Source organism: Manacus vitellinus, unplaced genomic scaffold (genome assembly GCF_001715985.3).
Source record: "Manacus vitellinus isolate BGI_N305 unplaced genomic scaffold, ASM171598v3 scaffold_22_pilon, whole genome shotgun sequence".
NCBI lineage: Eukaryota > Metazoa > Chordata > Aves > Passeriformes > Pipridae > Manacus > Manacus vitellinus.
This window is the reverse complement of record NW_021939632.1, coordinates 13,979,679-14,006,175: the sequence shown is the minus strand read 5'-3', so window position 1 is coordinate 14,006,175 and position 26,497 is coordinate 13,979,679. Positions and strand designations below refer to the sequence as shown.

At 47.0% G+C, this 26,497-nt stretch overlaps 2 protein-coding genes across 4 annotated transcripts in view; both read right to left on the bottom strand.

The window, feature by feature from the left end:
- Window positions 1-4,720: 4,720 nt before the first annotated feature.
- Window positions 4,721-7,926, bottom strand: DLX1 (distal-less homeobox 1). Its single transcript, XM_008931031.2, has 3 exons — window positions 7,438-7,926; window positions 6,731-6,930; window positions 4,721-6,372 (listed from the first exon to the last, which is right to left on the bottom strand). The coding sequence occupies exons 1-3, from the start codon at window positions 7,748-7,750 to the stop codon at window positions 6,118-6,120; spliced, it is 768 nt and encodes a 255-aa protein (XP_008929279.1). The 5' UTR covers window positions 7,751-7,926; the 3' UTR covers window positions 4,721-6,117.
- Window positions 7,927-11,429: 3,503 nt separating this feature from the next.
- METAP1D (methionyl aminopeptidase type 1D, mitochondrial) overlaps window positions 11,430-26,497 on the bottom strand; it is a 45,104-nt gene continuing 30,036 nt past the window's right edge. For all 3 annotated transcript variants that reach the window (XM_018075928.2, XM_018075930.2, XM_018075929.2), the window contains exons 5-10: window positions 25,876-25,918; window positions 21,991-22,154; window positions 13,475-13,572; window positions 12,823-12,870; window positions 11,857-11,935; window positions 11,430-11,723 (exon numbers count right to left, since the gene is read on the bottom strand). In XM_018075928.2, coding sequence (XP_017931417.1) covers window positions 11,645-11,723; window positions 11,857-11,935; window positions 12,823-12,870; window positions 13,475-13,572; window positions 21,991-22,154; window positions 25,876-25,918 — 511 coding nt within the window. In that variant the 3' untranslated portion in view covers window positions 11,430-11,644. The remainder of the gene's footprint in view (window positions 11,724-11,856; window positions 11,936-12,822; window positions 12,871-13,474; window positions 13,573-21,990; window positions 22,155-25,875; window positions 25,919-26,497) is intronic.

Here is a 26,497-nt window from a genome sequence, read left to right as displayed (position 1 = left end):
GGCCGCGGGGAGACCTCAGCCCCGACTCGGGCSGGGGGACAAAGGTTCCCCGCTGGCGTGCGGCGAACCGTCGGGGCGGCGGGCGTGGAGCGGGGCGGCACGCGTGGAGACAGGGGCTGTGTCCCCAGCAGCGCGGTGTTTCCGCGGACCCTGGCGGAGGGAGGAGGGGGGGATGTGGGATACACCCCTTTGGCAGGTGACAAGTTTTGCTAAACTGATCGTCCGAGATGCACGAGGAGACCGTGGGCGCGGGCTGAGACGGAGACGGTTCCCTTCCCGTTCCCCGCCCCGTCGTTTTTACAGACACTTTTCTCAGTTAAATAAAGTTCCCCCCAAACACCTGCGCCCAGCGTCTCCAGCCCCATGCAGCAGTGCTGTGCGGTGTGTGGCCCCGTGGGGTTGGGCAGGATGTCGACAGCCGCGTGGGGTTCCCGGGACGGGACCTACCCAGCGGGGGACGCTTGTCAGCGGTCGGGGAGCAGAGCACACCGCACCCAGGACGGGGCCTCCGCGCTTTCTTTCTGCTATTTAGTTATTTAGTATTTTATTATTTATTTATTACTATTTATTTGCTGTCTGCTAGCAGCGGTTCTCTCTGGGCTATCTGCACATGGTGTATGCGATGGGTTTTCCGTGTTTCAGCATCCCCGTATCTCCCTGAGCCCTTCTAGCCTCCTCATTTCGCCCACTGCTCGCATCCTAAACGCAGCTCACACCGTGCTGGGGTCGGCGAAGGCAGGGGCGCGCTGCAGCTCTGCGCGTACCGCAGATGCATACGTATAGATATGTGCATGTTTGTAATCTGCTTTCTTCTTCTATTTTCCTGTCCGATAGATGGGACAGGATCTATCTGTCCGATAGATAGGGCAGGCGCTGAGAACCATGAGCCCTCGCACAAGACACAGTGACGCGGGACTCGGCCGCCCGGGGCCGGGCAGAGCCGCGGGGAACGGGATAACCGAGGGGCGACAGCTGCCCCGGCCCCCCCAGCACTCCGGGGAGCGCTGGGGAGCGGGGGAGGGAGCCTGGGGGGGTCGGGAGCGATTCCACCCCACGTCCCAGCGCCGAGGGCCCCCCCGTCGGACCCGGGCTCGGGCTCCCGGCGGAGCGGCTGAAGCGGGGCCGGTCCCGAGGGGGCGGCCGGGGTAAGTGACAGCTCCGCGGCCAGCCCTGTCCGGGGGGGCGGCCTGGCAGCCGCCCGGGCGAGAGGCACCCCTGCCTCCCCGGTGCACGGGCGGGGCCGGCCGGGCTTGTACCGTTGGGAGGCAATTTACTCATTTGCCCGGTGAAAAGAGAAAGCACGAGAAATTCAATTAAAGCGGCTCTGGCAAAAGGAGTTATTTGAGGCATGAATGTCTCCCCTAAAGCTGAAGCAATCATGTGGCATTAGACACTTCCGGAATCCTATAGCCAACTTGAAAAATCCCAGACCCCTTTTTTCCCTAATTTTTGCTCTGATCTGTAATTTTATCCACATTTGCACTAGTTTGAGCATTCTGGCTCTCCCATCTGAAAGCCTGCAATTACTATATAATTCTTCGCAATTTCACATGTCCTAATATGGACTGTAATTTTTGCGCAAGACAATTTCCTGCTATTTCAAGCATCAACATTGTCAAAGTTGTATGTACATAATAAATGGGAATATCAATGCATAGTTTTTAGCATAACATCTTGACTCCTCGATAATTATATCCGTTCGGAGCCTACGCAGAATTAGCCTGAATTGCATGGTAACTGCTGCTGCTTTAAAATTTTTAAAAATTACTCATAATTTTCCCAAAGATTACCAAGATCTCGAGTGCACAATGTCATCAGCGTAATGAAGAGTAAACATTTATGCTAATAATCTGCAATTTTTTTCATCAGCTATAAAGACAGAGGCTATATAGCAGAAAATTTCAGTCATATTCTGCAAGAGCAGAGCTGCAAAAAGGCTGCTGCGCTCAGAGGCATGTGCATCTCTGGGGGATCTCAATCCACATTTGCACTCTCAGGATATTATTATTGTGCTCGGCTTCATTTTTTTTTTCGCTTTCTTTCTCCCTCCCCTATCCTCTCCCTCTCTCACACACTCTCTCGCTCCTCTAACTTTCGTAGCAAAAAGCCGCGTTCGGTCCTTTGGTTTGTTGTAAAGCAAAGACTTGTGCCCAGAGCCTCAGGGACTGAGGCGGAAGGTAAGGGTGGCGACACAGGCTCCTTTCTCGCGGGGGTAGGTGAGTGCACGGGGCGCGACGTGGATGGATGCCCCGCGCGGGCCGCGAGAGGGGGGAAGCACCGGCGGCGGCTCCACCGGCCCAGTCTCCCTGCAAAACTTCCCGCCGGCGGCACCAGGGCGAGGAAGGGGAGCGGGACGGTCTCCGGGGCGGGGCTGGCCGCGCAGAGCCGCGCCGGGGCATTCCCGCCGGGGCGTGTCCGGCCGGGCATCACCGCGGCCGAGCCGCGCCAGCCGCGGAGCCAGCGCGGCAGAGCGGCGCGGGGGCGGCGCGGGGGACCCTCCCGCCCGGGGCCGCCGCGGTGCCCGGGGCTGCGGCGCCGGGGCAGCGCTCGTTTTCGGCGGCGGTTTTTGTGGTGCGCGTTTGTCCGGTTCCTTGCGGAGGGGTGGCGTACTGCCCGGTGCCAGCCGGGAGCCGGCAGGGGAAGGCGCCGACGCCCAGGGGACATGGCACTTTTGCACGGGCATGAGAGCGGCGGTGGCGGCGAGAGCGGGGCAGGTGGGCGGGCGGCGGAAGAGCGGAGAGACCGGCGGCTGGGATTTCTTATCCCCCTCTGTCAAACGAAGGGAGCAAATTCGGAATGCAAACGGGCTCTGATATTTGATTTTTTTTCTAGTTTCAGGGGCCGCTCTGTGCTCTGCAATTAGATTGACACATGTACAACATCCCCAGCCATTGAAAGGGGTTCGCAGGGACACTCCAAGGGGATTTTTTTTTCCTTTTTCTTTTTGGGTGGAAGATATTAAAGAGGTATCTGTTGTTTGGCAATTTTGCTAAGTCTGTCTTCATTACTTCAACATTGTGCATTTGCTAATTTGGAAGCCCCTTCCTATTGACAGCTCTGCTCCATACACCTGCAAGCAATTTGCAGAGCTCCAATATAGGAGAATTGCAGAGATGGCAGCTCGCACCTATTTTATTTTTTTTTTCTTCGCTTTTCTCAATGCACAGCAAATTTGGCTTTCAGTGCGTTATCTCTTTTGTTAATGCAAAAAGATTCCCTGGGCGAAAAAATTGCTCATAATTACCAGAGAGATGGGGAAACTGCATTAGAATAAATAAACCTGAAATTACTGTAATTATGTTGTGTTTGATGGGCTCGGCTTGTAATCAAGAAGAGAATACAGTGAAATGATGCTGACCCTCTTGGGTTTGCAGCTGTACGCGCACTTTGGGGTCTTTTTTTGCAGAAAAGAGTCATTTTGATCATCATTAAGCTGTGTGTAACCTATTTCAGAAGTGTTTGAAAATGAGGGGCACTTTTTTTTTTCCCCAACAAGGAAAAAATATATCCCAAAATTACATTTTGCCATTTACAGACTCATCCATAAGGTTGTGTTTGCCGGGTGACAATTGGTAAAGGTATAATATTCGAAATCAGGACTTAATCATTGTAATGAGGTATTGTTTCAATATAAGCACCTTTGGATTATTCATAGTTTAATTAATATCCTCATTATGAAAATCTTCGAATCAGATATTTGATGAACTACTTGTCAGCAACAAGGCAGAATTAATTAGGCCTGTATTGAGATTAACATTTTCAAATGTACAATTATAATAGCCTCTAACTCAAGACCGCCTCGCTGAGAGAAAACTAATAATTTCTCTATTTAAACTGTTAGCAAGACGTTATTGAATTAGGAGAAGCTAATATATCTTTAAAACGCTCCGAGCTGCTTGACCACCACGTTCCTGTCCGGTTAAAGGCATTTGTGGTCTCCGGCTGAGCCGCCGCGGGAACTGCGCGGATCCTGCGGCGCTGCGGGGACGCGGAGCCTTCCGATTCCGCTCGGGGCTTCGAGCCGATCGGGTCCGGGCTCGGGCCGTGGCACCGCGGGAAGTGCAAAGATGGGGAGCGTTTTCCAGGTCGGATCCAACACCCCGCGGGCCACGGCGCCGCGTGCGCGCCAGGGCGGGTGCTGCGCTGCCGCGCATCGGCTGCGCTCCGGCCCCGCGCAGTGGGGAGTGGGTGCGCCTTTCGGGGCGGGTGAGCATCGCCCGCGGGGCTGCACGGCCGATCCGCCGCGGAACCTGCGCGAAGAGACGCGCACGGCCAGCCGGCCCAGCCCGGCCGCTCCCGGTGCCCTCCGCCCTGCAGCGCTTTGCTGACCAGCAGCGGCCCGGGCTGAGCGCCGGCGGCGCGGGGTGAGCGCGGCGACAGCGGTACGGCCTCGCGCCGACGGGACAGGCAGCTGGCTCGGCTGTCGGGACGGGGGGCCGGGGCTGTCCCGGCCTGTCCGCATCCCTCTCCCGTCCCAGGAACTGTTCCCGGATCCCCCTCGGCCCCCGGGTGAGGGTCCCGCAGCCCATCACGGCGGCCGCCGCCGCCTAACTCGGTCTGGTGGGGCGCAAGGGGACACGCTGCCCTGTCCGGGGCGCGTCGACCCCCTTACTCTGTGTCGCCTCCCGGTTACGGCCACCGCCGTCCCGCCGCGGAGCGCAGAGCCTGGCCCGGGCCCCGCTCCCGGCTGCGCTACGAGACAAGGGAGCACGAGTGTCTCTTTTTCCAAACCATAATTTTACTGTCTCAAAGAAACTTTATAACTTATGTACAAAGATTTGTGTGGGTTTTTTCCATTTCCTCCCCCAGATACAAAGCAATAAGTTAACATTCTCAATATAAAACTAAACTTTGACATATAGAACACTAAACACAGCCGAGCTCAGTTTATCACATCTTCCGACTTTCACAAGTAAAATGTCAAGATCTCAGTACACAAAGCATCATGTTTTACAGCCACACGAAACAGAACAGAAATAATAATTAAAAAAGGCTAAATTTGTGCAACATGTTTACAGAACAATAATAATAATAATAATAATAATAATAAAGAATAAAATATGTACAGTGAGTAGCTCCTGCACGTCGGTTTGTGCATTTCGACTTTGGGCCGGCTTTGCGCGGGGAGGTCGCGCCGGGACTGTGCGGGTGCGCTTGCCCACCCTCCCGGCGGGTCCCCCCCGTCGCCACCGCCCTCGGGGCTCTCGTTCCGTCCTCCGCGCCTTGCTTCACCTCAGCAAAGCGCTCGGCAGCTGCTGCGATTCCACTTCAGAGTACCAAATAATGTGCATTTATTTCCTTTGTTAAATACGCGAGAAATGCAAATCATTCAGACCAAACCTCTCCACACCAGCGAAGTATAAAAGTTATTGTAAAAGTTAAAATCGCATCTTTCCCTCGTGGTGATTTATTCGAGGAGGGGCGGGGGGAACGGGACGACGGACCGTCTGTGGTTTCGTTTAAATTGTGCGTCCGAGCAGTGCACTCAGCAAGCTGAGTTTGTTTCTAGCACTCTCATAGTGGTAATTTAAATCAATAAATAAAACCCCTGTCTTCCCCTTTTAACAACAACAAAAAATATACAGATGGATAGTGAAAGGTACAGAAAATGTCGAGGGAAAGAAGCTCTGGTAAATTGTACAGCTTCCTTCCCCCTTGCAATTGAAGAGACCGTCAGATCGGGGTAGTAAATAAATGACCTACATTTCAACAGACACAGACAGACAGACAGGACAGAGGAGAGGGCTTTCCCCCCCCCCAACATCTTTTTCTGATTGTCCCACAAAGCCGCGGCCGGCGCTCGCTCTGCTCCCAGGCTGTTGTGCGGTGCTCGGGGCCGCTCCGTCAGCTGTCAGCGGTGGGAACCGGCCCGCATCACATCTGTGCTCTCCTGCACCGAGCTACCGTGCAGCGTCCTAATGGCTGGATGGGCAAGAGACCTCCTGTTTGTTTGTTTGCTTGGGTTTCTTTTGTATTTTTTTTCCTCTCTCTCTCTCTTCCCCCCTCTTTTAGATTTTTTTCCCCTTTCCTTTTATTTTACTTAATTTTTTTTTCCGTGATAATTTTATTTCTTTTTGGGACGGATAGTGCTTGCATTAGGGGAAAAAGTATTTATAATCACATCAGTTGCGGCTGCTGCATAGCTTCTTGGTGGGCCGAAGGATACCACGACGTGTAGCTGGGGATATAGGTGCCCGGGGTCCCCGACGAGGCCTTACCGGAGGCGGAGGTGGTATTCCACACTGGGGGCACGGGTGGCGAGCTGCCCGAGAGAGCCCTGCCGTTGGTCAAGGCGCTGCTCTCCAGGGTGGCCCCTCCTTGCTTCATCAGCTTCTTGAATTTGGAACGCTTGTTCTGAAACCAAATCTTCACCTGCGAACGGGAATGGGGCAGGGCTCAGCATCCCTCGGTATGGTCCAGCATTCCCCCATCCCTCTGGGATCCGACGGATCCCCGCAACCAGCGGCCCCCCAGCTTCTCTCCCTTATTCCCCCCGTGGCTGCTGTGTTATTTTGTGATGGCAAACCACCCAATAAGACACCCTCGCCAACCCCAGCGGGCCCCGCGGGGGCCTCCGCGCACCGGGTGCGCCTCCGCGGCGGGACAGGCGTCGCGCCGGGCCCCGTTGCCCGCGGCTGTGACCCGTCTGCATTACGCGTGGGGTCTCCCACGCCGGCTGTGGGGACAGGGAGGGGACACAGGAGAAGGCCCGGCTTAGTCGGCGCTGTACCTGGGTCTGGGTGAGTCCCAGAGATGCTGCGAGCTCGGCTCTTTCAGGGAGAGCCAGGTACTGAGTCTGCTGGAACCTCCTGTTCAAAGCCTGTAGCTGCAAACTGGAGTAAATAGTCCTGGGTTTGCGGATTTTTTTCCCTTTCCCATTAAAGCGAACTTCCCCTCCTTCTACCACAGTGCTTTTCTCCGATTCGGCCCCTATGAACAACAAACGATGCAGAATAAATAATAATAATAGCAGCAATAGCAATAATAGCAGTAACAGTAATAGCAGCAGCAGCAACAATAACAGCAACAACATCAACAATAACAATAATGAGAAGGAAGAAAAGTGAAGCTCGAGTAACGCTAACAAAGGCTCCGGGCGATTATGGCAGCGCAGGCTTCTTCCCAGAGAAAGTTTGCTATTTTTACAGGCTGCAGTTTAGGTTTAATTACCCTTAATTGCATACATTGTTTATAGCACTACGCAATAAATAATTACGAAGACTAATACGTGCACATCTGGGTTGGTTTCTTTTCCAGCCAGGCATTGTGTACTCTGTGTATTGGTCCCCTGTGATCCTCAGCTTCTCTTGACTAATATTTTGTAATTTAATTTATTTTTTTCCCCCACAGATTTTTTTTTTTTTTAATACAAGCACCCTTCCTCCCTCCTTGCTTTCCCTCCCCCCTTCCCCTCTCCCCAAAGCCGAGTGCACCTACCTGTCTCCTCTAACCGGGTCTGAGTCAGGCTGGAGCTGTTGGGGTAGGACTGCACTGAACTGATGTAGGGGTTGGTCGAGTGGCTGCTGACCGAGTTCACATAGGGGTAGCCCAGCGGTCGGGAGAAGGACGAAGCTGTGCTGTACGAGCTGTCAGGCTGAGAGTGGCCCGCGGAGTGTAAACAGTGCATGGAATAGTGTCCGTGGGACATGGGAGAAGGAGACATTTGCTGGCTGGGCGGCCCAAACTCCATAAAGACAGCCTTCCCTGAGACGGGGCTATTTAGACTCTCTGGCATGGTGGTCATGGTCATTTCTTGTCGCTTGGTCTGTGTGTGTGTTCTCTCTTCAGCTTGCCTTTTTGGGGTCTGTTGTGTTTCTCAGGACAGGAAAGAACCCAATTTAAGCGGAACAGGGTTTTTCACTTTCCATTCATAAGAAAATGGAGTTTGTCTCTTTGAAAAGTCTAAGCATGATGCTGTAGATCTACACAAACTCGCCTAAAAGCTTTGACTCAGCCAAGTCTATGAATATTCATGAGACGGCGGAGCTGATTGGTCCGCCGTCTTGCATAATCGCTTTGGATTGGTCCCTGGTGCTCGGGGCTCGGCCGGACCGCGGTGAGCGCGGAGCGCGGGTCTGGCGGCGCGTCCCCGAGCGCGGCCGCCCGACGGCACCGAGCCCGCGCGCCCGCCCGGACCCGGGCAACGAGCCGCCAGGGACCCGCTCCATCGCCGCCCGCCCGCTCCCGGCCGCCCGCTCCCGAGGCGCCGGTCGGGAGCTCGGCGGAAGGCAGCGCAACCCCTCCGCCTTCCCCGCCCCTCGCCGCGCAGGCGGCGCGGAGGGGCAGCGGCCGCGCTCCGCCGGCGCCGCCGGGCTGCGGGGGTTCCGCCGCTCCTGCCCCTCTCCGGCGGGACCCGCGGACAAAGCGAGCGGCCCCCGCCCGCCCGGCCGGACACGCTCCGCGGGCGCTCAGGGGCTTCTCGGCCCCGGCCCGCGGGTCCCAGCGCCGCCCGCGCCTCCGGATCGCGCCGCCCGGCTCCTGTCGTTATTGTTTTAAAGGGAAAAACCCCAATCTAACCAAACAAAATCGCCGTAAAAGGGGCCAACGGCGCGTTTGAGCTTAAAATGAAAACTTCCGAACGCGTGAGAGGTAAATGAGGTGGGACTTGGGAGATCCTCCCCAGAAAGCCCACGATGAATCCCAAATTATTTTGCTAGATAATTAGAAAGTGTTGATAATTATTTCTTTCATAATTCTGCGGTGTGACTGTAACAGGAAAATGATCTTGTGAAAGTTCACACGTGCAGATGTATTAGTTACTGATTCATTTGATTAAATGCTAGTCTCAAGTGCTCTGATCCACAGCTGAAGGCGGCCCCATTAGCATAACACTGATGTTTAATTTTCATACGCATAATTAGCCATATATTTAACACTAATAGCAACATGCAGCCTTCCAGCATTAAACAGCCTGGGATTTGATCTGGCCTGGGCTGAACTTTCCCGGCTACACCTAGGCTGTCTAGGGTGCGCAGTTATCACGGCACCACATCTATGTAATCAAGCACATTTTGGCAAAGGGAGAACACCAATAAAAGTGAACATTCAAAACAAATCGCGGCGTTGATGTCGTTAGAGGTATTAGCGCCGGCAGCGGGGCTGGGGCACCCCCAGCAGCGCCCGCACGGTGTTCAGACTCCTCCGGGCAGCGACGCTCCGTGAAGCAGTCGGCTCCTGACTGTGCAAAGCTGGCACAACCGAGCCCCTCTGTTCCTGACTTTCCCCCCCCCTTTCATTAGTGGCTCTGTCGGTTTTAATTGCTCGTCTCCTAATGCCTCTCTGACTTCCTCTTTCCCTCCATTTTTTTATTTAATGTTTTGTTTTTTTGCTTTGCTCGCGATACGCAAAGTTCATTCTCACAAACTCTCCGAGGCTTGGCGCGAAACGGGCAATGGCGATGTGTCCCCACACACACGGTGTCCCCTGGCAGCCGGCTCTGCCCCCCAGCCATGTAAGTGACGCCCCGAGGCGGGTTTGGGCGCTTGCCCGAGGAGGGGACGAGGCTCCCGGGCAGCTCCGGCACCTTCGCCGGCCTCAGCCCGACGGCTCCAGGGAGGGGAGGCTGCTCCGTGTCCGCAGGGTCTGCCGTCACCTCCTCCGGCCGGCCGGGCGCAGGCAGTCCCGAGGCGAACCCCAGCCCCGCCGGCCCCGCCAAAACCCCGCGGACCGGTCGGTGGGGCTCTGCTCACACCCATGCTCCGGAGCGGGGCCGCTGCCCTCCGCGCATCGCCGGCCTCGGGCAGCGCGGCTTCAGCGGGCGCGGAGGGGCCGCGGGACGCCCTGACCCGCGATTGCCACATCGGGGCTCTCACCGTGCTGGCCCGGCAAGACTTCCTGCGTGACGGGTCTGTGCGAGGCGCTGGCTGTCCCCACACAGCCGACACATCTCTTTAGTCTCGTTCATAATTAGGATTACAAACGTGTGCCATCAATGCCTCCGCCTGGCCGCCACCGCTCTGCAGCCGACGGTAAAACCTGCAGTCCCCCCAGGGTTACCTGAGGGACTCTGGGGTGAACAGCAATTACCAGGAGCTGCCAGCAGTCCCCTTATGCTGGGCTGAAGGAGGTTCCCCCTCCCGGCTGCCCCGTTCCCGTCTCACCCCACGCCGCGGTAAGCGCAGGACAGGAGGCAGAGGGGCAGACGATGGTGAGAAGCTTGGCACCTGTGGTGCCATCCAGGTGCTCCGGGCTTGGCCAAAATCCACGGGAGGCGTCTCTGGAGTGCCTCTGGGATGCGCGGGACACAAGCTGCCCCCAGTGCCCCGCGGAGGGGGAAACGCGACGGAATGTAAGCGAACAAAATACATCCCCCTCCGGGCAGTGCCGAGGGTCGCTTGTGCTGTTTAATCTCTGTGTGTTTGTAAACTTGGCTGCATCGTTTGTTTTGCAGGTTTTATGGCCTTTCATGCTCCTCTTGGGGAGGACAACGCTGAGCGGCTGCCCTGCAGCGTTAGCTGTGTTCAGGGAGGGGGGTCTCCGCTTTTTGAAAAGATGCTGTTAGAAACTATTCTAGCTGAGAGCTCGCTGTACTTGAGTAAAAGCAAACAGCCGTGTAAAGCTGTAAGAAAGAGGCTTACTTCTGCCCGGGACCACTGAGGGAGCCGGTGCTGAGCTGCCCTGGTTGCCTGAATGTGCTGAGGCCAGCCCTCAGCACAGGACCGCATCCCCCTGCAATGGGGAGCAAATTATTTGTACCAAACCGCACTGCTGCTGCCTTGGGCTTGGGAAACTTCTGGAAGTCATTTATCTCCAAACACTATCCTGCATTTCATAGGACCAGGTCCTGCTCTCATAGCCTCCAAGTTCCAATGCCAGACCCATCTGGCCTGACAGGGTGGTCAGCAACTGCCTAAATTGCAAATCAAACCCTGCACCCCCCACAGGCCCAGGACAGGACCACAGAGAGCATGAGGTCGAGAGACTCGCATCTCCTCTGTTTCCATAAAATGCTTAAACTGCAGAGTGCCTTTCCCTTAACTAATGTGGGCACCGCAGAGCAGTGATTACCCCAAACCAGCTAATTCTTCAAGCAGGGCAATTATTGATCCCCAGAGAGGTGTGCTTCGCATCTCATTTTTAATCATTTTTTTGTGCTGTGTAAAAAGAGGCAAGAAGGGGGGGATTGCTGCTGGGAAGGATGTGGGGAAGAGGCTGCTGCCTCCGCCTGACACCCTCATGAAACTTTTTTCCATCCTAGTAGAAGTTACAGCCTGGGAAACAGCACTGTGCTAATCGCAGTGAAGACAAATTGACTCCACAGCTCAGCTATAAAGGGAAAATACTCTGTCCTCTCAGCTGCACAAAGACTGTGTCATCTGATACCTGTTTGTCCCACATAGGATTTGGAAGAGAGAGGACCCGCTCTCTGTCCTTCACTCCAAATAACCCAAACCTTTGCACTTGCAGACTGTGCATGGCTGCTGCAAGGGTCACAAACAAGCCAACGGACTTTTATTAAATACTCACCAGGTAACACACAGAAAGAACTATGTCCAGAGCTGACCCCTCAAGCTGCTTTTTCTGTCCCCTGCAGTGACTCACACAGCACCCATACCCCAGAGAAATTACAGAAACCTCTTCTCTGTCCCGAGTGAAACTGGAAATCCCAGAAGTACAGCAAGTCCCTCAGCTCCTTGCTCCGTCTTTAGGTTTCTTCCACCAGTCTAGTGAGGATTTCTGCTCCTTCTGAGGTAATCACAATGGTATGTTCAAATTGTGCTGATCTGAAATGCACATTTAGCAGTTATTACGGGGCAAACGTATCCACCACGCATGAAAACTCATCCGTTTGGGTTTTTTTGTCTGTCAGTGATGAGTTCCATGGCTTAGGAAATAACAAAAAATAAAATCAGGCACCTTTTATTGTCTACAGAAATTGCCGTCCATTTATCCTTCAGAATCTTAAATTCGGGGGATCCTTCCATTATTATTGGCTCTGCAGCAAGAAAAACAAAATGTATTCTAAAGTTAGTTGCACTCCTGCGTGGATTGTGAAACAAGCAAGAAAGGAGGGCGGATGTCCCAGCAGGTAGCTCCCCGTCCACACAGGTCCTGTCCTCCCTAGGCCGGGGAGGCCACACTGAAATGTGAACTAAAAAGGAAGATGAAATATCAAGGTAGGAAGTTGCCCATTCCCTTTTGTAAAAGCAGGGAATTTTAATCAAGCTTTAATTAAGACCCCGTGGATAATAACCAAAGCACCAACCACATTTATAAACAGCAGATAGTTTTAAATATTTGAATTTTTTAAACAGGCTTAAAAATGTTCATTAAATCAGCAAAACAACAATTTTCTTATTTCCCTCTAATTGCCGTGCCATTTAGCCACACAGTGAGAAAGAGGGTTTTTTCCCCCAGCAGTTTTCCACGATTGGAAGTGAGCACCATCAGTCTGCGGGGCGAGGCTCCGGCTGGTTACCGCCGCCGCAGTCCCCAAACCCAACAGCAGCTCTGGCAGACAGCGAATGACTAAGTGCCACCAGGCTGCTCAGCTTCGGGGACATGATCAAATCCTTCTCACCCTCCTCAACTCAAGTGTGCTGGCAGAGTCTCTGCCTTGCCAAAAATACGTGTCAAGTATTAGTAAGATTTGTAAAAAACATTTCATTTTTTAAATCTTGCAATTTGAAAGCTGTTTCACTCACATGGTCCCTTAGTTATAATTTAAAAAAAATTATATTTTAGTCTGCTTCCTAAGGGGTCAGTGTCGCCAACATCCTCCTGTCTGCACAGCTATTTCTACATCCTAATAGAAATATTTAACGGATCTGGGCTGCTCCGTGTGTGCTTTTTAACAGAAAACCATAGCAGAGAGTTACTAACCTATTGTGAACGCCATCCCTTCTTCCATTAACAAATCGCTGTCATTGGCTACAAAAGAAAATAAAAACGTGTTTATGGATCTTGGCTCTTTTTTTTTTCTTCTAATAGGAAACGCAACCAGCACTTTGTTTAAACCCCCTTTTGGTTCGCAGGTACTGTGCACACCGGGCCCTGCTATGAGGCCGGAGCACCCGCCAAAAGCGATCCCACCCCTGCCGCAGCGGGACCTCCCCGACGGCGGCTCCGTTCAGGCCGGGGGCTTTAATTTTCAGCAGACATTTTTTTTTGCCCCGTGACAAACTTCGCGGGCGTGGTTCGGGAGCGGGCGGGATGCGGGCGCGGGACACGGCGGCCGCCGCCCGCAGCGGGGCGGGGAAGGCGCTCCGCGGGGCTCGGCTGCCCTGACAACTCCGTTAACGAGCGATTTGTCCTCAAAAATACTCTCAGAAAACAAGGCCGGGGATGCCCTCCAGCTTCCCAGCGAGGAAAGCTCCCCCCCGGCAATCCCCTGCCCTCCTGAGCCGGCAGAATGAGTGGGTGTGTGGGGGCTCTGCTCGCTTTACCGCCCTCCCTCTCCCTCTCCCGGAGCCCCCTCACCGCCGGCGGCGGAGCGGCGCGGGTGGAGGCGGGTCTGGCTGCGGGGGCCGCTTACCGTGGTGCCACACCTCGGGGTGCCCGTGGAAGTACGACCCGATGCCGTGGCCGACGAAAAAGGGGCAGACCTGGAAGCCACCTCGCCGCGCCACAGAGCTGCGGGGGCAAAAATGACACCGTGAGGGTGCGTGCCCCGACCACCACCTCTTGCTAGACGGTCCCAGCCCTCGCCACTGCATTGCCACCGACACTGGGGCACCACTTCACACCCGCTCCGAAAGACAGCGGTCACTGGAGCAAACACCGGTGAGCCATTGTCAGGTTTCACAGTTAACACTCCTGGTAGCAGAGACTGGTAGCAGAGGCTGGTAGCTCCTGTCCCAGCCCTGCTGTCTAAGCAAGATGGCAGCGTGTCGTCTCCCTGTCTTATGGAAGATAATCCTTTCCACAAGCACACTGGGAACTAATTTTAACATGGCACAGCACAGCTAAAGTTGCCAAGTTGGGCAGCCAAGGGCCCAGCACACCACTAAACCTCAGCCACTACCGAGTCCTCCTGAAGTGCAGATCCAGTGCTTGCACTGGGTTTCCTGAAGAGAGGAGGTTCTTGCTGCCAACAGAGAGAACTAAGAACCCTACTGCTTCATTTTACAATACTGCAAACATTCAGTATGAAAATGTATTGAAAGTCCAGCAAATATGTTCACACTAAATAACAATGTGTTTCTCATGAATTTATCTTAGAGTATTTCAGTTCTGCCTGGGAGATCTGCCCTGCCTGTCATGGCCTGCCTCGGGAGTAGCACCTCTGAAAGCTGCCTGCAGGGCCATGGGTGGCCACTGATCCCTACCTAAGTTGAGAAAACAAATTCCTATCTCAGTTCCTAAAAGCTGGAGGACTGGAGGTATATGGGGTATCCTCTGGCTGCAGGGGGTATCCCATGTCTACAGGCTTCACTCTCAGGCTCTGTCTGTACTCAAGCAGTGGTGGAGGGAGTGATTTGAGGCAGCTTAGACAGGAGGGCTGCCCACATACAAACCAGAAAAATGTAGAGATTTGGGAAGACCTAGAGATGGATTGGAAGTGACAAGGAAGCTACCCCTGGCCCTGCATATCATCCCCACACTGTTTCTAAAATCAAACAGGAACAAGACAGGAAGGCACTTAGCCTGAAGAGATTTCACTTACATGAAAAAGCTTCATTTTTTTATTTTGAATCAAGGTAGGCACTAAGAACTTCAGGTTTGCCTATATTTACACCCTAACAAATGCTCTCTGAGAGTTTCACTACAGGTGAAAAAGTTAAGAAACTCAAATAAAGCTGTAAGCTCTTACAGAAATTAAAGCATGTTAAACCCCACCGGGTAGCTCTTATTCAGGTGCAAAGTGGCCTCAGCTTGCTGTACAAAGTAATCCCTTTGCACACCAGGCTTCACAGACCCTGCAGTGCTGGTTCCAGTGCCCATGGGTCATAGTCCCAGAATTTAATGCCATTGCAATTGAGGAACATGCTGCTCCACTACAGCAAAATGGCAATGACAGAGTAGAGCTGGGTCAATGGTTAATAATGCTGCAGTGTTCAGACCTTAGAGCATGTTTTAACAGGGTTTGTATATTAGCTTTTACCTACCCATTGTTCTGATACAAAGACTCACCACATTTCTTCATTAACTTTGGAGAAGAATGGAAATTTCAGGTGTAGCAGCCCCCAAAGTCCAAAGTACTAGGCAAAGAGGGTTACCAGTAAAGCTAGAAATTCGGGCTTCATTTGTTTGTTTTCAAAGTTCAGGCTTTTACCTTATAGATCATTTATGTTGGAAAAAATCATGAAGGATTATGCAGCGAAAAGTCCTACTAGAGATGGAAAGTACTTTTCTTCCCTGCCTTTCTATCACATCCACCACATCTGGGTCAGAGACTTGGCCTGTTGGCTATGACGATGCCGAAGGTCAAGCAAGAAGTACAGGGAATAGCAATGAGTTAGAAAGCCAGATTCCTCAGAAACATACACAAAACAAATGGAAGATCTCCAGTGACCAAGAGCAATGCAAATGATGATTCCCATATGGGTGAAGTGATTCTCTAAAGCGAGATGGGGAAAAGACATCCATGCAATGTGTGACAAAGTTTTATTTCACCTTCTTCTGCAAGTCTTGTTTCAAAACCAGAAACAATTCTAATAACTATTCAGCTTTGCTGATGTCCTTACATGGCATCCCTGAAAGAACGCAGTCATTTTTTGAGATGTTTTGTAATATTAGAGGATTTTTTTCTCCCAGCAAAATCCATCTTCTGTAGGAAAACAGAAAGCTTTTTTTTTTCTGTGCAGCTATTTTTCTGAGCACCATGGCTACACACTCTCCACTGGGCAGGAGAAGCTCTTGCCCCAGCACTCAGCCTCTGTCAAGGAGGGTAGCAGCAGCAGCAGCTGCATGCTGTGCAGCAGGCACACGAGCACTGGGCACACAGAAGGCAGTATGAAGACAGTATCCTGTCCTCATGCAGTGAAAGAAGTGGTTCTCATGCATTTTAGTGGTGAATTCTGCCACTTTCTTGCCAAACAGCTTGAGAACAATTCTGTTGGCATCAGTACTTGTGGTTACTGTCTGTGATCAAAACAGGGGATCCTGGAACTCATAGGGCTTTGACATCTGCACTGACAGACACCCATGCCCCTCCTCCTTCCTTCTTAAAAATGTCTACACACAGAGCCTTGGTATTCTTTACATAAAATGTAACGTGGTCAATAAACCTGAAGTGTCACACAGAAAACCTGTGGAGGAAACAAGCTGCAGGTATGAAACTCAGTCGCTTTCAATCTGGTTTTAGTATTTGCATGTCTTTCAAAAGGACCTATGGGGAATTTCTCTCCATAGCTACTAGTTTTACTTTGGAGTATTTAAAAAATCCCAGTGAGCTCTTACCTGTTTGTGGAGTTACAGTAAAAAGCCAAAGCTGCTAATCCAAACTACAACTAGCAAAGGTAACACTAAATGTGCGTGTTGGCTGTAACTTTGAAACAGCTCTGAGAGTGAACTGAACTGTTGGTCTTGGTTAGCCTCTCCAGTCTCCAGGATTCCCAGGCTGTGGAATCTGATTAAAAAATCAGGATGACATGGAGTGGAGCATTTTTGCACACATTTGCCATTTGCTGCTGACAACATTTCAATATTTTGGTTGAGCACTGTCCAGTTCAGGATCTAATAGGGGTGGCCGTTTAAGGCTGTATTCCAGTTTTCCTGAAAGACAACCTTACAAGATTGCAGCCCCAACTTCATCAGATGCTTCTTGTAGACAGGCAGTCTATGCTTAGGCAGCTGGAGGAGCCCTGGTTGCAAGTGGGAAAGCAGCAAAGGCAGGAGGCAGAAGTTGGCATAGCTGGGCTGCCTGGCATCTGCTGTGGCAAAAGATGTGCCAGTCTGCCACTTCCCCTTGTCCATGGGGTATGCATTTCCAGAGCAAAGGCTGGGGCAGCAGAGCCACACCACACAGACAGCATGAAGAGAAAAAAAGAAGTTTCTTCATAATAATCATTGTTAAAAATACCTATTGACAACATTTATCATCACAGACATTATTCTTTGAGCCATGTTGCATGCTTGGGCAGAGGTGAATTGGGCAGGATTAAAAGCTCAATCATTTAGTGAGCCCAGTACTTGATTTTATGTTTTGTTGCCATGTGTTCCAGCCCAGTGGCTGCAGAGTCAAGAGTGCCTGCAGTGCTGCTCTTCTTTTGCTTGCGGCAAAGCCAGGCAAAGTGTCTGGCACTGGGACGGATCAGCAGTGGCCAAGCTGGTAAAGGAACATCACTAAGGGCCAGACTATCCACCTAAACACATTGCCAGAGCCTCTCCTGTGGTGGTATCGTGCTTCTGAGAGCAGAGACACGAGAGACAGGTATCAGTTGCCATCTGAGCATCCTCTTCCCATGTTGCCAGACAACAGCTAATTCTCTGAAAGGAGGGATAAGTGTGGAGACAGGCATTGCTGTCCTGTCAGCAGCCTAACAGAAACTGACACAAAGCAGGAACAGGCAAGACCAACTCTACAAAGCTCTCCCCAGTACTCAAGTTTCCCCTGAAAGGAGCTCTTGGGTGATAAATCCCTGCTGTTAAGAAGCTGAAAAGCAGGTTGAAAGAATTTCCTTAGGTGGCTGCCCTGTGCAGATAGCCTCCAGAAGCATCTTAAGGAGCATTTTCTTTTCCTTTTACCAAATCTTGTCACCTTTTCTTCAAGGTAGGTCTGGTCTAGTATTCTTAGCACTCACTGAAGACAAAAAAGTGACACAAATCCTATTTTCAGCACTGATAGCAACTGCTTCTCTGGGCTCTCTGATGGCACAATGGAAGAAAGAATTTGACTGATCAGACAAGATGGCACAGGCTGCTTTGCTACCCAGGATGAGCATCCCGGTGAACTGATTCTCAGCCAGGAATGCTTCTTCCACAGAGCCAGCTTCTCTCCTCAGGGATGAAACTTTATCAAAACCAGTCCTGCAGAGCAGCATGACACGAATGGCTGAAGTTGCTAAACCAATCTGTCTTACAATTCTTGTCAGTGAACACACTTGAGAAACACATAACAGCCCTATGATAATTGTGTTCTTATGTAGGGATCTGATTTTTTTTTTTTTAATTACAAGTAATCACGTTTTTCTTAGGTATATTGTTAGCAGAATGGCCACTGAATGTCATATTTGCTTTTTAAAAAAATGTACTGAAAGCAACATCAGCCTAAACTATATTTACTGGTGATAAAAATATCTATTTTGAATAGTACCGTAGTGTCTAATTTGAGAAATTATGAAATTCTACAGGAAAAATATTCAAGTGTTTTCTTCTTAAATAGTAATCCTAGACTGAGGGAATGCACAGGTTCAGGGATTCCCTATAATGACAATAAATGTTGAGGTATAATTAGTAATATTTTTGAAAGCCAACAATTGTTTTTTGAAAGAAAGGTACATTTTAGTTTCAAACTAGAACACAAATTACTGTATTTTTCTTACAATAGTGCTGAACTTTTATTTGAGGTTCTCTGTTTCTGAAAGCAGACATGATGGATTGAAATAAAAGATAATTTATTGCAATGCTTACTTTCAAGTGGAGAGAGAAGCAGTGTAATTGTAATTTACAGTAGCTGTCAAGGAAAATCTATCACAGATGACATTAAAATGACTTATTTTGCCTGAGCCACTTATTGTTTAAATGTGCATAATCTGATAGAAACAGATTTTTTTAAAATCTGCTTTATATTGTTCTAAATTAATATCAAAACATATACTTAGGAGTTAAACATTTTAAACCATTTATTAATACTTTCAACGCTACTGGTTTTTTGTAGGAGTTGGAAATTGCTTTATTTAACATCATGTTTAAGTTTTTTAGCTCTCTACACTCATAACACTTTCATGGACCTAAACTCACTGTCTAAAAAGAGATTTCAAACTAGATTTATTTATATCTGAAACAGAAATGTCAGAAATGGTAGAAGAAAATGGACCATAGGGCCCAATTCCATTTCCACCGGAGCTGACCAACAGTTTTGACACCCCTTTCAATGGGAGTTAGCAAAGACCCAAATTTAAGCAAAGTAACTTCCATGCAATCTTTTATTGCAACTTTTAGCTGATGGGAGAAGGAACTGCTATCAAGGAAGTATTCAGTGTCAGCTACTGAGCTTCCATAACAAAGACTGTGTTTGAATACTGACTGCAAACTTACCTCTGAGATATAATTATTCTCAAACCTAATTGTAGAAAGAAAATATTCTGATCATTTGCATGTAAGATGGATTCTGCATATCACTTGAGCACCTTTATAGAAATACTGGTGAAAGAAACTTAGACACGTTTCCACTCTGATGGACCTAAATGTTTTCAGTTTGTAGGTGCTTGTTCTCAGGTATTATATCTAACTCTTCTGAAACTTCAGATTTTGATGTGTAAACATATGTATTATACATTATATGTCTGTCTGCAAGCAAATGCTGAATGACAAATAATCTGAAACACACAGTTTCACCAAGTCAAGGTGATCCCTCAGCAGAGGCAGTGTTAAAGTAGTTCTAAGCAAATCAGCACATTTAAATCGTCAACATGGTAAAATCTTGAGAAATAAAATTAATGACCTGCTATTTCATATATAGTTTTGAATAGTTACCAGCTTCGATTAATCTGCTTTTCAGAGGGGGCGCTGACTATATATTTACACTTTGCAAGCAAACTGACCTCCGTACCAACAGAGCAAAAATCCAATGTCACATTCAACTCTGTTCTTTTTATTTCTTCTTCCCTTTTTTTTTTTTAATACAGCTAAAATTAATGTAGTGAATCTGTAATGAAATGCATTATCCTGCATGGAGATTTATCAGATTTTCCAACTGAATGCCATGCTTTACTAGCACTAGCTGGAGTTCACCTGCATGTTGGTGTGGCGTGTGGCTCTTTTTTGTAAAGAGTTAAGTTGAACACAAAAAAAGGGAACAAAGGTCAGCACCCAGCCGCCACTTGAATGTGAGATTTTTCTTTTTATTCCCCTTGATGTATACTAGGCTCTGTGTTATTAGTCTTAATGATGGAAAATTGTAGTGTTGATACAAATCTTTTTTTCAAAGTAGTAGGCGGGAGCTCCATTTGTTAGTAAGTTTTTTTGTGACTAAAAGCCATGGACAGTACATTTATGTAGCAGTAAAAGGCCTAGATGCTCTTTCCATAGCAGAGCTAATTATTCCTACTGTGACCTTACTGATCTACCCTGTTCCTAGTACATCTCATCTGCACGCCTGTTCCTCTGTGTAGATGGTGTCAGAGAATATGAAAAACCCTATAATGAAACCATTTTCATGATGGAGAAAGGCTACTGGAGTTGCACTTGCTACAAAGAGGCTCAATTATATGAGTAATTGTGATAATTTTCTACATTCATAGCCTTCAATGGGGAAAAAAGAATGAGAGCCACAAAGGAAAATTACTTTAACAAGAAAGTACAGAGAGTAAAAATGGAAGAAGAGACAAAAAGGGGGAAAAAAATAACCAGAAAAAAAGTTTAAAAAATAGATCTGGAGGGAGGAATAGCAAGACAGGGAGAACAACAGAAATGCTCAAAAAGCCTATGTGCAGCTGTGTTGCACAATTAAATTGAATTTTTTTTCTGCAGTTGATGAATGTGACTACTGCAAATGTGCCTCTGTAGTTAGCTATCATTTGTTGTTCCGTGACAGGAAAAGGATAATTACCTCTCAGAGAGAATCAAAGGCTGACATGCCCTTTAGACACAGCCATGAATGCAGAGCTCGATAGAATGCTTGAATAAGAATCCAGTGTTCTGTGCCCCCTTCTACTCAAGAATAAATTTTGTTAAAATGCAAGAGCACCACCAGTAAATTTGTTGAACCCTAGGTGTTCAAAAATATGAGGTGCATCTATCGACTCATCCCATTTGCAAAAATAAAACTACATTTTGAATTCACTTCTATTATATTCATGGACAGTAAGATAGTGAGATATGCATTAAATTTCTTTTCCCAGTAGGGGTCTGATTCAACATTTCCTATGAAAGAACAGAAAGACACTATCCTTTTTCTCCAGGCTAGTTAGCCTATAATTTAAAACTGTCAAAAACACAATTTTATACAAAGTCTTCAATAAAAGCTTCTCAGATATAACCCAAAGAGGTTTTACTAAAGTTTGATTCAGACTCCGTTACAATATTTTTAAAGCTATAAATACATCTAACTGATATTTTACCGTTCTCTTTTTCTCTTAAAGTATTTGAAGATTTACAAAGAAAAAAAAAAGCAGCATCCTTTCAAGGTGACTAAGCCTTGCAGCTTTTAAGTAATCAAAATGAATTCAATGCATGTTGAGACCATTAGCAGTCCAAAGAAGTATCGCTTAATGAAATGTATACGATATACGTCTTTTTCCTTTTTTTTTTGCAAACATTTTAAAATGATCCATAGGTACCTTCAAAAAACTAAGATGCATTTTTATTCAGAACCACCAGCAGCAGAAGAGTCATGACTGCATTTATGTGAAGGCTAGAAGAGATGCAAAATAGGGAAAAATCTCTGAATGTCAGCTCTTTTTCCCCCGTGACGTTAGCAAGCTCTGCTCTTTGTAGGATCAGAAGCTCTTGAGTTAAATATTTTTGCAGTTTTTAAACAAAGAGACTTATTTATGTTGACTAATTCCTTTGTAACATTCATTATTGCTATACAACGAAAACAATGGTTTCTAACCTTCTTACATTCTTAGACAGATGAGGTGTAGTGTCACACAGAAACAAAAAAATAAACTAATGTCCATTGCAAATCAGATGTGTTAATTTAAATCTACCTTATGAATATCTTTGTCTCTTTCTACAGTTATCTTTGCTGACCCTAGTGTAATTCACTTTAAAAAAAATACCTCTTACCCAAGGAACAACATTATAGCTTGGCAGTTCACATACTGATATCAGACTGAAATGATGGTTTTGAATCATAAAACATGTCATCAGCTTTATACCAAACCACCAATAACCTTTGTCCCACTTGCCAGCCCTCCTTTTACTTGTCAATATAAGGCTTACCTGATTGTGTTTCCAATTACAGAGAAGGGAGCCCCTGGTCTGCAAGCTGCAATTGCTTCATCTCTACATTTCCTGGCAACCTCCACTAACTTTTCACCAGATTTATCCACATTGCCCACCAAAAAGGTTTCAGAAGTGTCACCATGGTAGCCATTGTAATACACCTAAACATATGCAGAAATGTAAAGACATTTTCTCATTTTGCATTCAGAAACAGATCGTCTCCTTAATTAAATCCATTCTTTCTAGGAACAAGCTGTATATCGCAACAGATAGACAGGTAAGCTGTATTTGCAAGAATGAGACTGGAAAAGCAGAACATTGCAGAGGAAAAAAAAAAGCCTGAAAGACTGCAAGGTGCAAAAGGGTTGCCAACATTGCCAATTAAAAATTCAAGAAAAGCAGAAGCTGTGCATCACTGCCCAGCAGTGCACCAGGCAGTGACACTGCTCGGCTACAGGGCACGAGGCTAACGGGGCTGTTTGTGAGAAGACGGGCTGGGGCTGTGCATGGGCTGAAGGGGGCCTTGGGGCTGTCGGGTGCCCACCCATCCTGGCTGCCTGTCCCTGTGGCTAGGGATCTGCCTGCACCCCAGAGGGGCAGGGCATTGCAGCCCACTGCTTGCTGTGGGCACTGGGAGATCAGTCGGCAGCTGGCAGGGAGACCCGTGTGTCCACACTCAGCATTCCCCACTGGAGCTTTGAGGTGGGAGCTATACCCTGCTACCAACATTCAGAGTGAACCCCAAGGAAAGAGCATGGGCCAAATCCACAGCCAGCTGTTGCAGGGTTTTTTTAATCTCATTTTTAAGCTACAATGTGGCGTTAACGTTAGATTTTACTTCTGGTTTCCAGAGATGAATTCTGAGAGAATAAATGTACCGCTCTGGCACTGCAAAATTTCATGTGCTGAAAATGTAACACCCTGTTGAATTAATTATGTATTGGTTTTGCTTTTCTTTTTGACATTTTGTAAGTTTTAGACCTTAGCTCTTCCAAAATTCTCTGTCAGGCACAAGAAACCCTGGCTATGCACTACAGAGCTGTGCAATATGCCATTAAAATGGGATTTGCAGCTTTGCACCATGGCAGGCAGGCCCATAATTTTAAGACCAAGCCAAATTTTCCTACAGAAAGACAAATTATAATGGTGCACAGTTTTGATCTTCTAAAACATTTTTCTCCCCCAAACAGTGGGCAACTATGCTTCTACAACTAATTACTCACCAAGCTCGAATGACTGAACTTTTGCCACTGGCAAGCTATTTGTGAAAGACAGACTCACATTCTTTTTGGCTGATTCCCAAGTAAAAAAAAAAAAAAAGGCTACAGACAGTTTATCCCACGGCCAGGTTTGTCTTCAGGCTGAGATGTGAAGAAAATGCAGGCCATTAGGAGCGAGGGGTGTTTTAAAGAAAGGTGAGTGCCAGCAAGGGACCAACTGTGTTGCCACTGCCCCAGCAAAGAGCAGCTGCAATCCCCTGCTCTACACCTTCCTCTGCCAGTCCAGACTACCACTGAATCTTTTTTATTTTTTATTTAATGCCCATTGGGTAGGTTTTAATATACCTAGTTCATACTTAAACTGAACTAGTTTGTTTTTAGCTCTAGCAAGTACAACATACAAACTCCCAGCATTAAACATCATCATCCTGGAAAAGCAAACTCAGACTTAAAACATAGGAGAGCTTAAAAATAATAACAATAACAACAATAACAACAATAATAACAATATTTACTGCAGCCCATCGACTGCAATTACGTATTTTTGATGTTAATGAACTACAACCATAGTAACTGTAACACACAAGTTGTAAGAAACATTAACCTGATAACAACAGGCTGAAAACTGCACTATGCTGAGGATTCAGTGATGGCTGACCCTACTGTTTCTGTCCTAAAACACATTTTAAAGTCTACATGATTCAAGCCAATAAAATTTCTTTTCATCTATGAAATGCTATTATCTTAATTGTGCTGGAACGGATTTTTTTCTTCAGTTAATTTGTACAGTGTCAGGTATTTACACTTAAGAACCTGAATATTAAGTATTTTATAGAACCTGCACACAATCATAAACAATTTGTTGTGCAATATTTACTTTGATTTTTATTCTGCCCACCTGTGAAACATCCCAGTTTTGCTCATGAAAAATAATTTAAGAGATCAGCTGGTAATGGTGAAAAGTAGTATTTTTTTCCTCAGCTATTTTGGACTAAGCAATTATCAATCACAGCACAGTTCCATTTTAATTGATAAAAAAATCTTACAAAGATAATCAGCAATTCCCACCCTTGCAGCAATCTTCACAGTCACAGAAACATCAAGACTTATTTTACTTTATGAGAGTAAACTGAAAGCAAATAAATATATGTCTTCAAAAAGACCAGTAACATTTAGTCAGATATTTATAAAGAAAAGTGGACAAGATATGCACTCTATGACAATATAAAAATATTTCATTTATTTTATCATGGAAAGTATCTGTGATATGAATCTACACTTTTTTTTAATCTAAGGTATCATTATCTGACAGATAAACAAAAAAATAAAATGAACCTTAATGAGATACAAATTAATATGATGTTAAAACCTTAGCTGTTGCAAACTGATTTAGTCTAACAAAATAAGCAAAGACACCAGTTCACCAAAGTAAAAATGAAGGCCAAGAATAAACTTCAAAAATGACAGATTGCACTGTGTAAACCTGATAGTCAGAATTCTACAGTTAAAAAATATGGAGATTGGGAAGAATTTAGAAAGACCAAAAAAACAGACCAAACCAAACCCAGTTCTGGATCACACGTGAGTATATCATGGGAAAAAGGTCACTGACCCTAATTTTAATAGAAAAAATATTTTAGAAAGCTTGAATCTCATGCTCAGAGGTAGGTCTGCTGGAGATTTCTTCACTCTGGCAGTGTGAAAATAGTATCAAATTACCAAGAGCTTCTTTAATGATTTAAAAAGCTTGTTTTTAAGATATGTTACTCCTTTGTATGTGACATATTATTGTAAAATAATGGGGATTCAAAAGACATCTGTGTTCTTATTAGAAATAAATAGCACTTTAGAAAAATAAAAACACACACAGCAAAAAGAAAAAAAGCTTCTGCAAGAGTCAAATACTTTTTTTTCATAAATGAAATGAGAATTGGGCTTCCAGTTCCTGTGCTTTCTTGCTCCTAAGAAAATCCAGTCTGTGTTTATTTAAATAGCTATAATTGACGATTCTCTGGAAATATTAAATCACAGTTATATCACACTATTTCTGTTTCTGCTCAAAAGGTTCAGGGCTTTTATACCAGCAATGGAACACAACACTACCTTTGGGGATTTTAATAAATGTAGGGAACACTGCTAGCAAAAGAGTTGCTGTCCAAATAGACTGACACACACAGGCCAATGCAGCCTCTAATGACAGAGTAAGATAATGTCAGGCCCCACTCAAAATCAGCAGGAAGAGGAAGATCAATCTTGGCAGAGTGAAGGAAAAATGCTGGCTTTCTTCATGTTAGCTCATCTCATACATATCTATCTTCAGCTGCTGCCCAGTACTGTGGTGCTCTGCATTAACTACACAGTGGATCAATAACAATTACACCTTCTCAAAAACATGACACATAGCAGGATTGGGTTGACATTTCACTTAGGCCAACATTGATCTCAGTGCATCTGATTCCAGTCCTAAATTCAAGTCAGGCCTGGGTCTAGCTGGAATAAACACACAGTTAAAAACAAAAAAGGAAACCAGCTGCTTGTGCCTTGGCTCAGAAGTAAACAGCACATCCATCTGTGCATCCCCCATCTCCAATCCACTATTCTTCCTGTTGCTACTAGTGATTCTAAAGTTGATCAAAGACTATTTTTTATATGAATTACTCACCGTGACATCAATGTTGATAATATCTCCATCCTGAAGAGGTCGACTGAAACATAAACAGAAAAAAAAGAAATGGTGACAGACAGCTCCCAACAAAGGGAATATAAGAATAAACACCTAATGACATACATAAAAAATCACGGGGTAGATATTTTGTGATGGAGGAAGGCAAAGGCAAACAGACTAACCATTTTTAATGTTCAGCTCTCACTACTTAGAGAACAAGTGTAGCTGAATATAAAATAATGAGAAACAACTACTAGCAAAACATATCAACACATGAAAAATCCACCATTATATTTATTCTTTTTCTCTCACTAGGGTTCATATTTTACTTTTTGAGTAGCTGAATGTATTGCAAGTATAAAAAAAAACCCACAAAAATTCAAATATATTTATTCCTTAGCCTATACTTACTTTGCTGGATGAAAAAAATCAGACAGCACTGTTCCCCCCCACATACTAAACTCAAAAGGCATTATGCTATTTTTTTAAGTGTCTGTACAAACAGGATAATATATTTTTTCTATTTCACATACATTGCTATAACAGCTATCAGTATTGTGTGCTAACATGTTCTGCATCTGCAGTATGTTTACGTATGACATTTAGTTAAGCTGAAGTA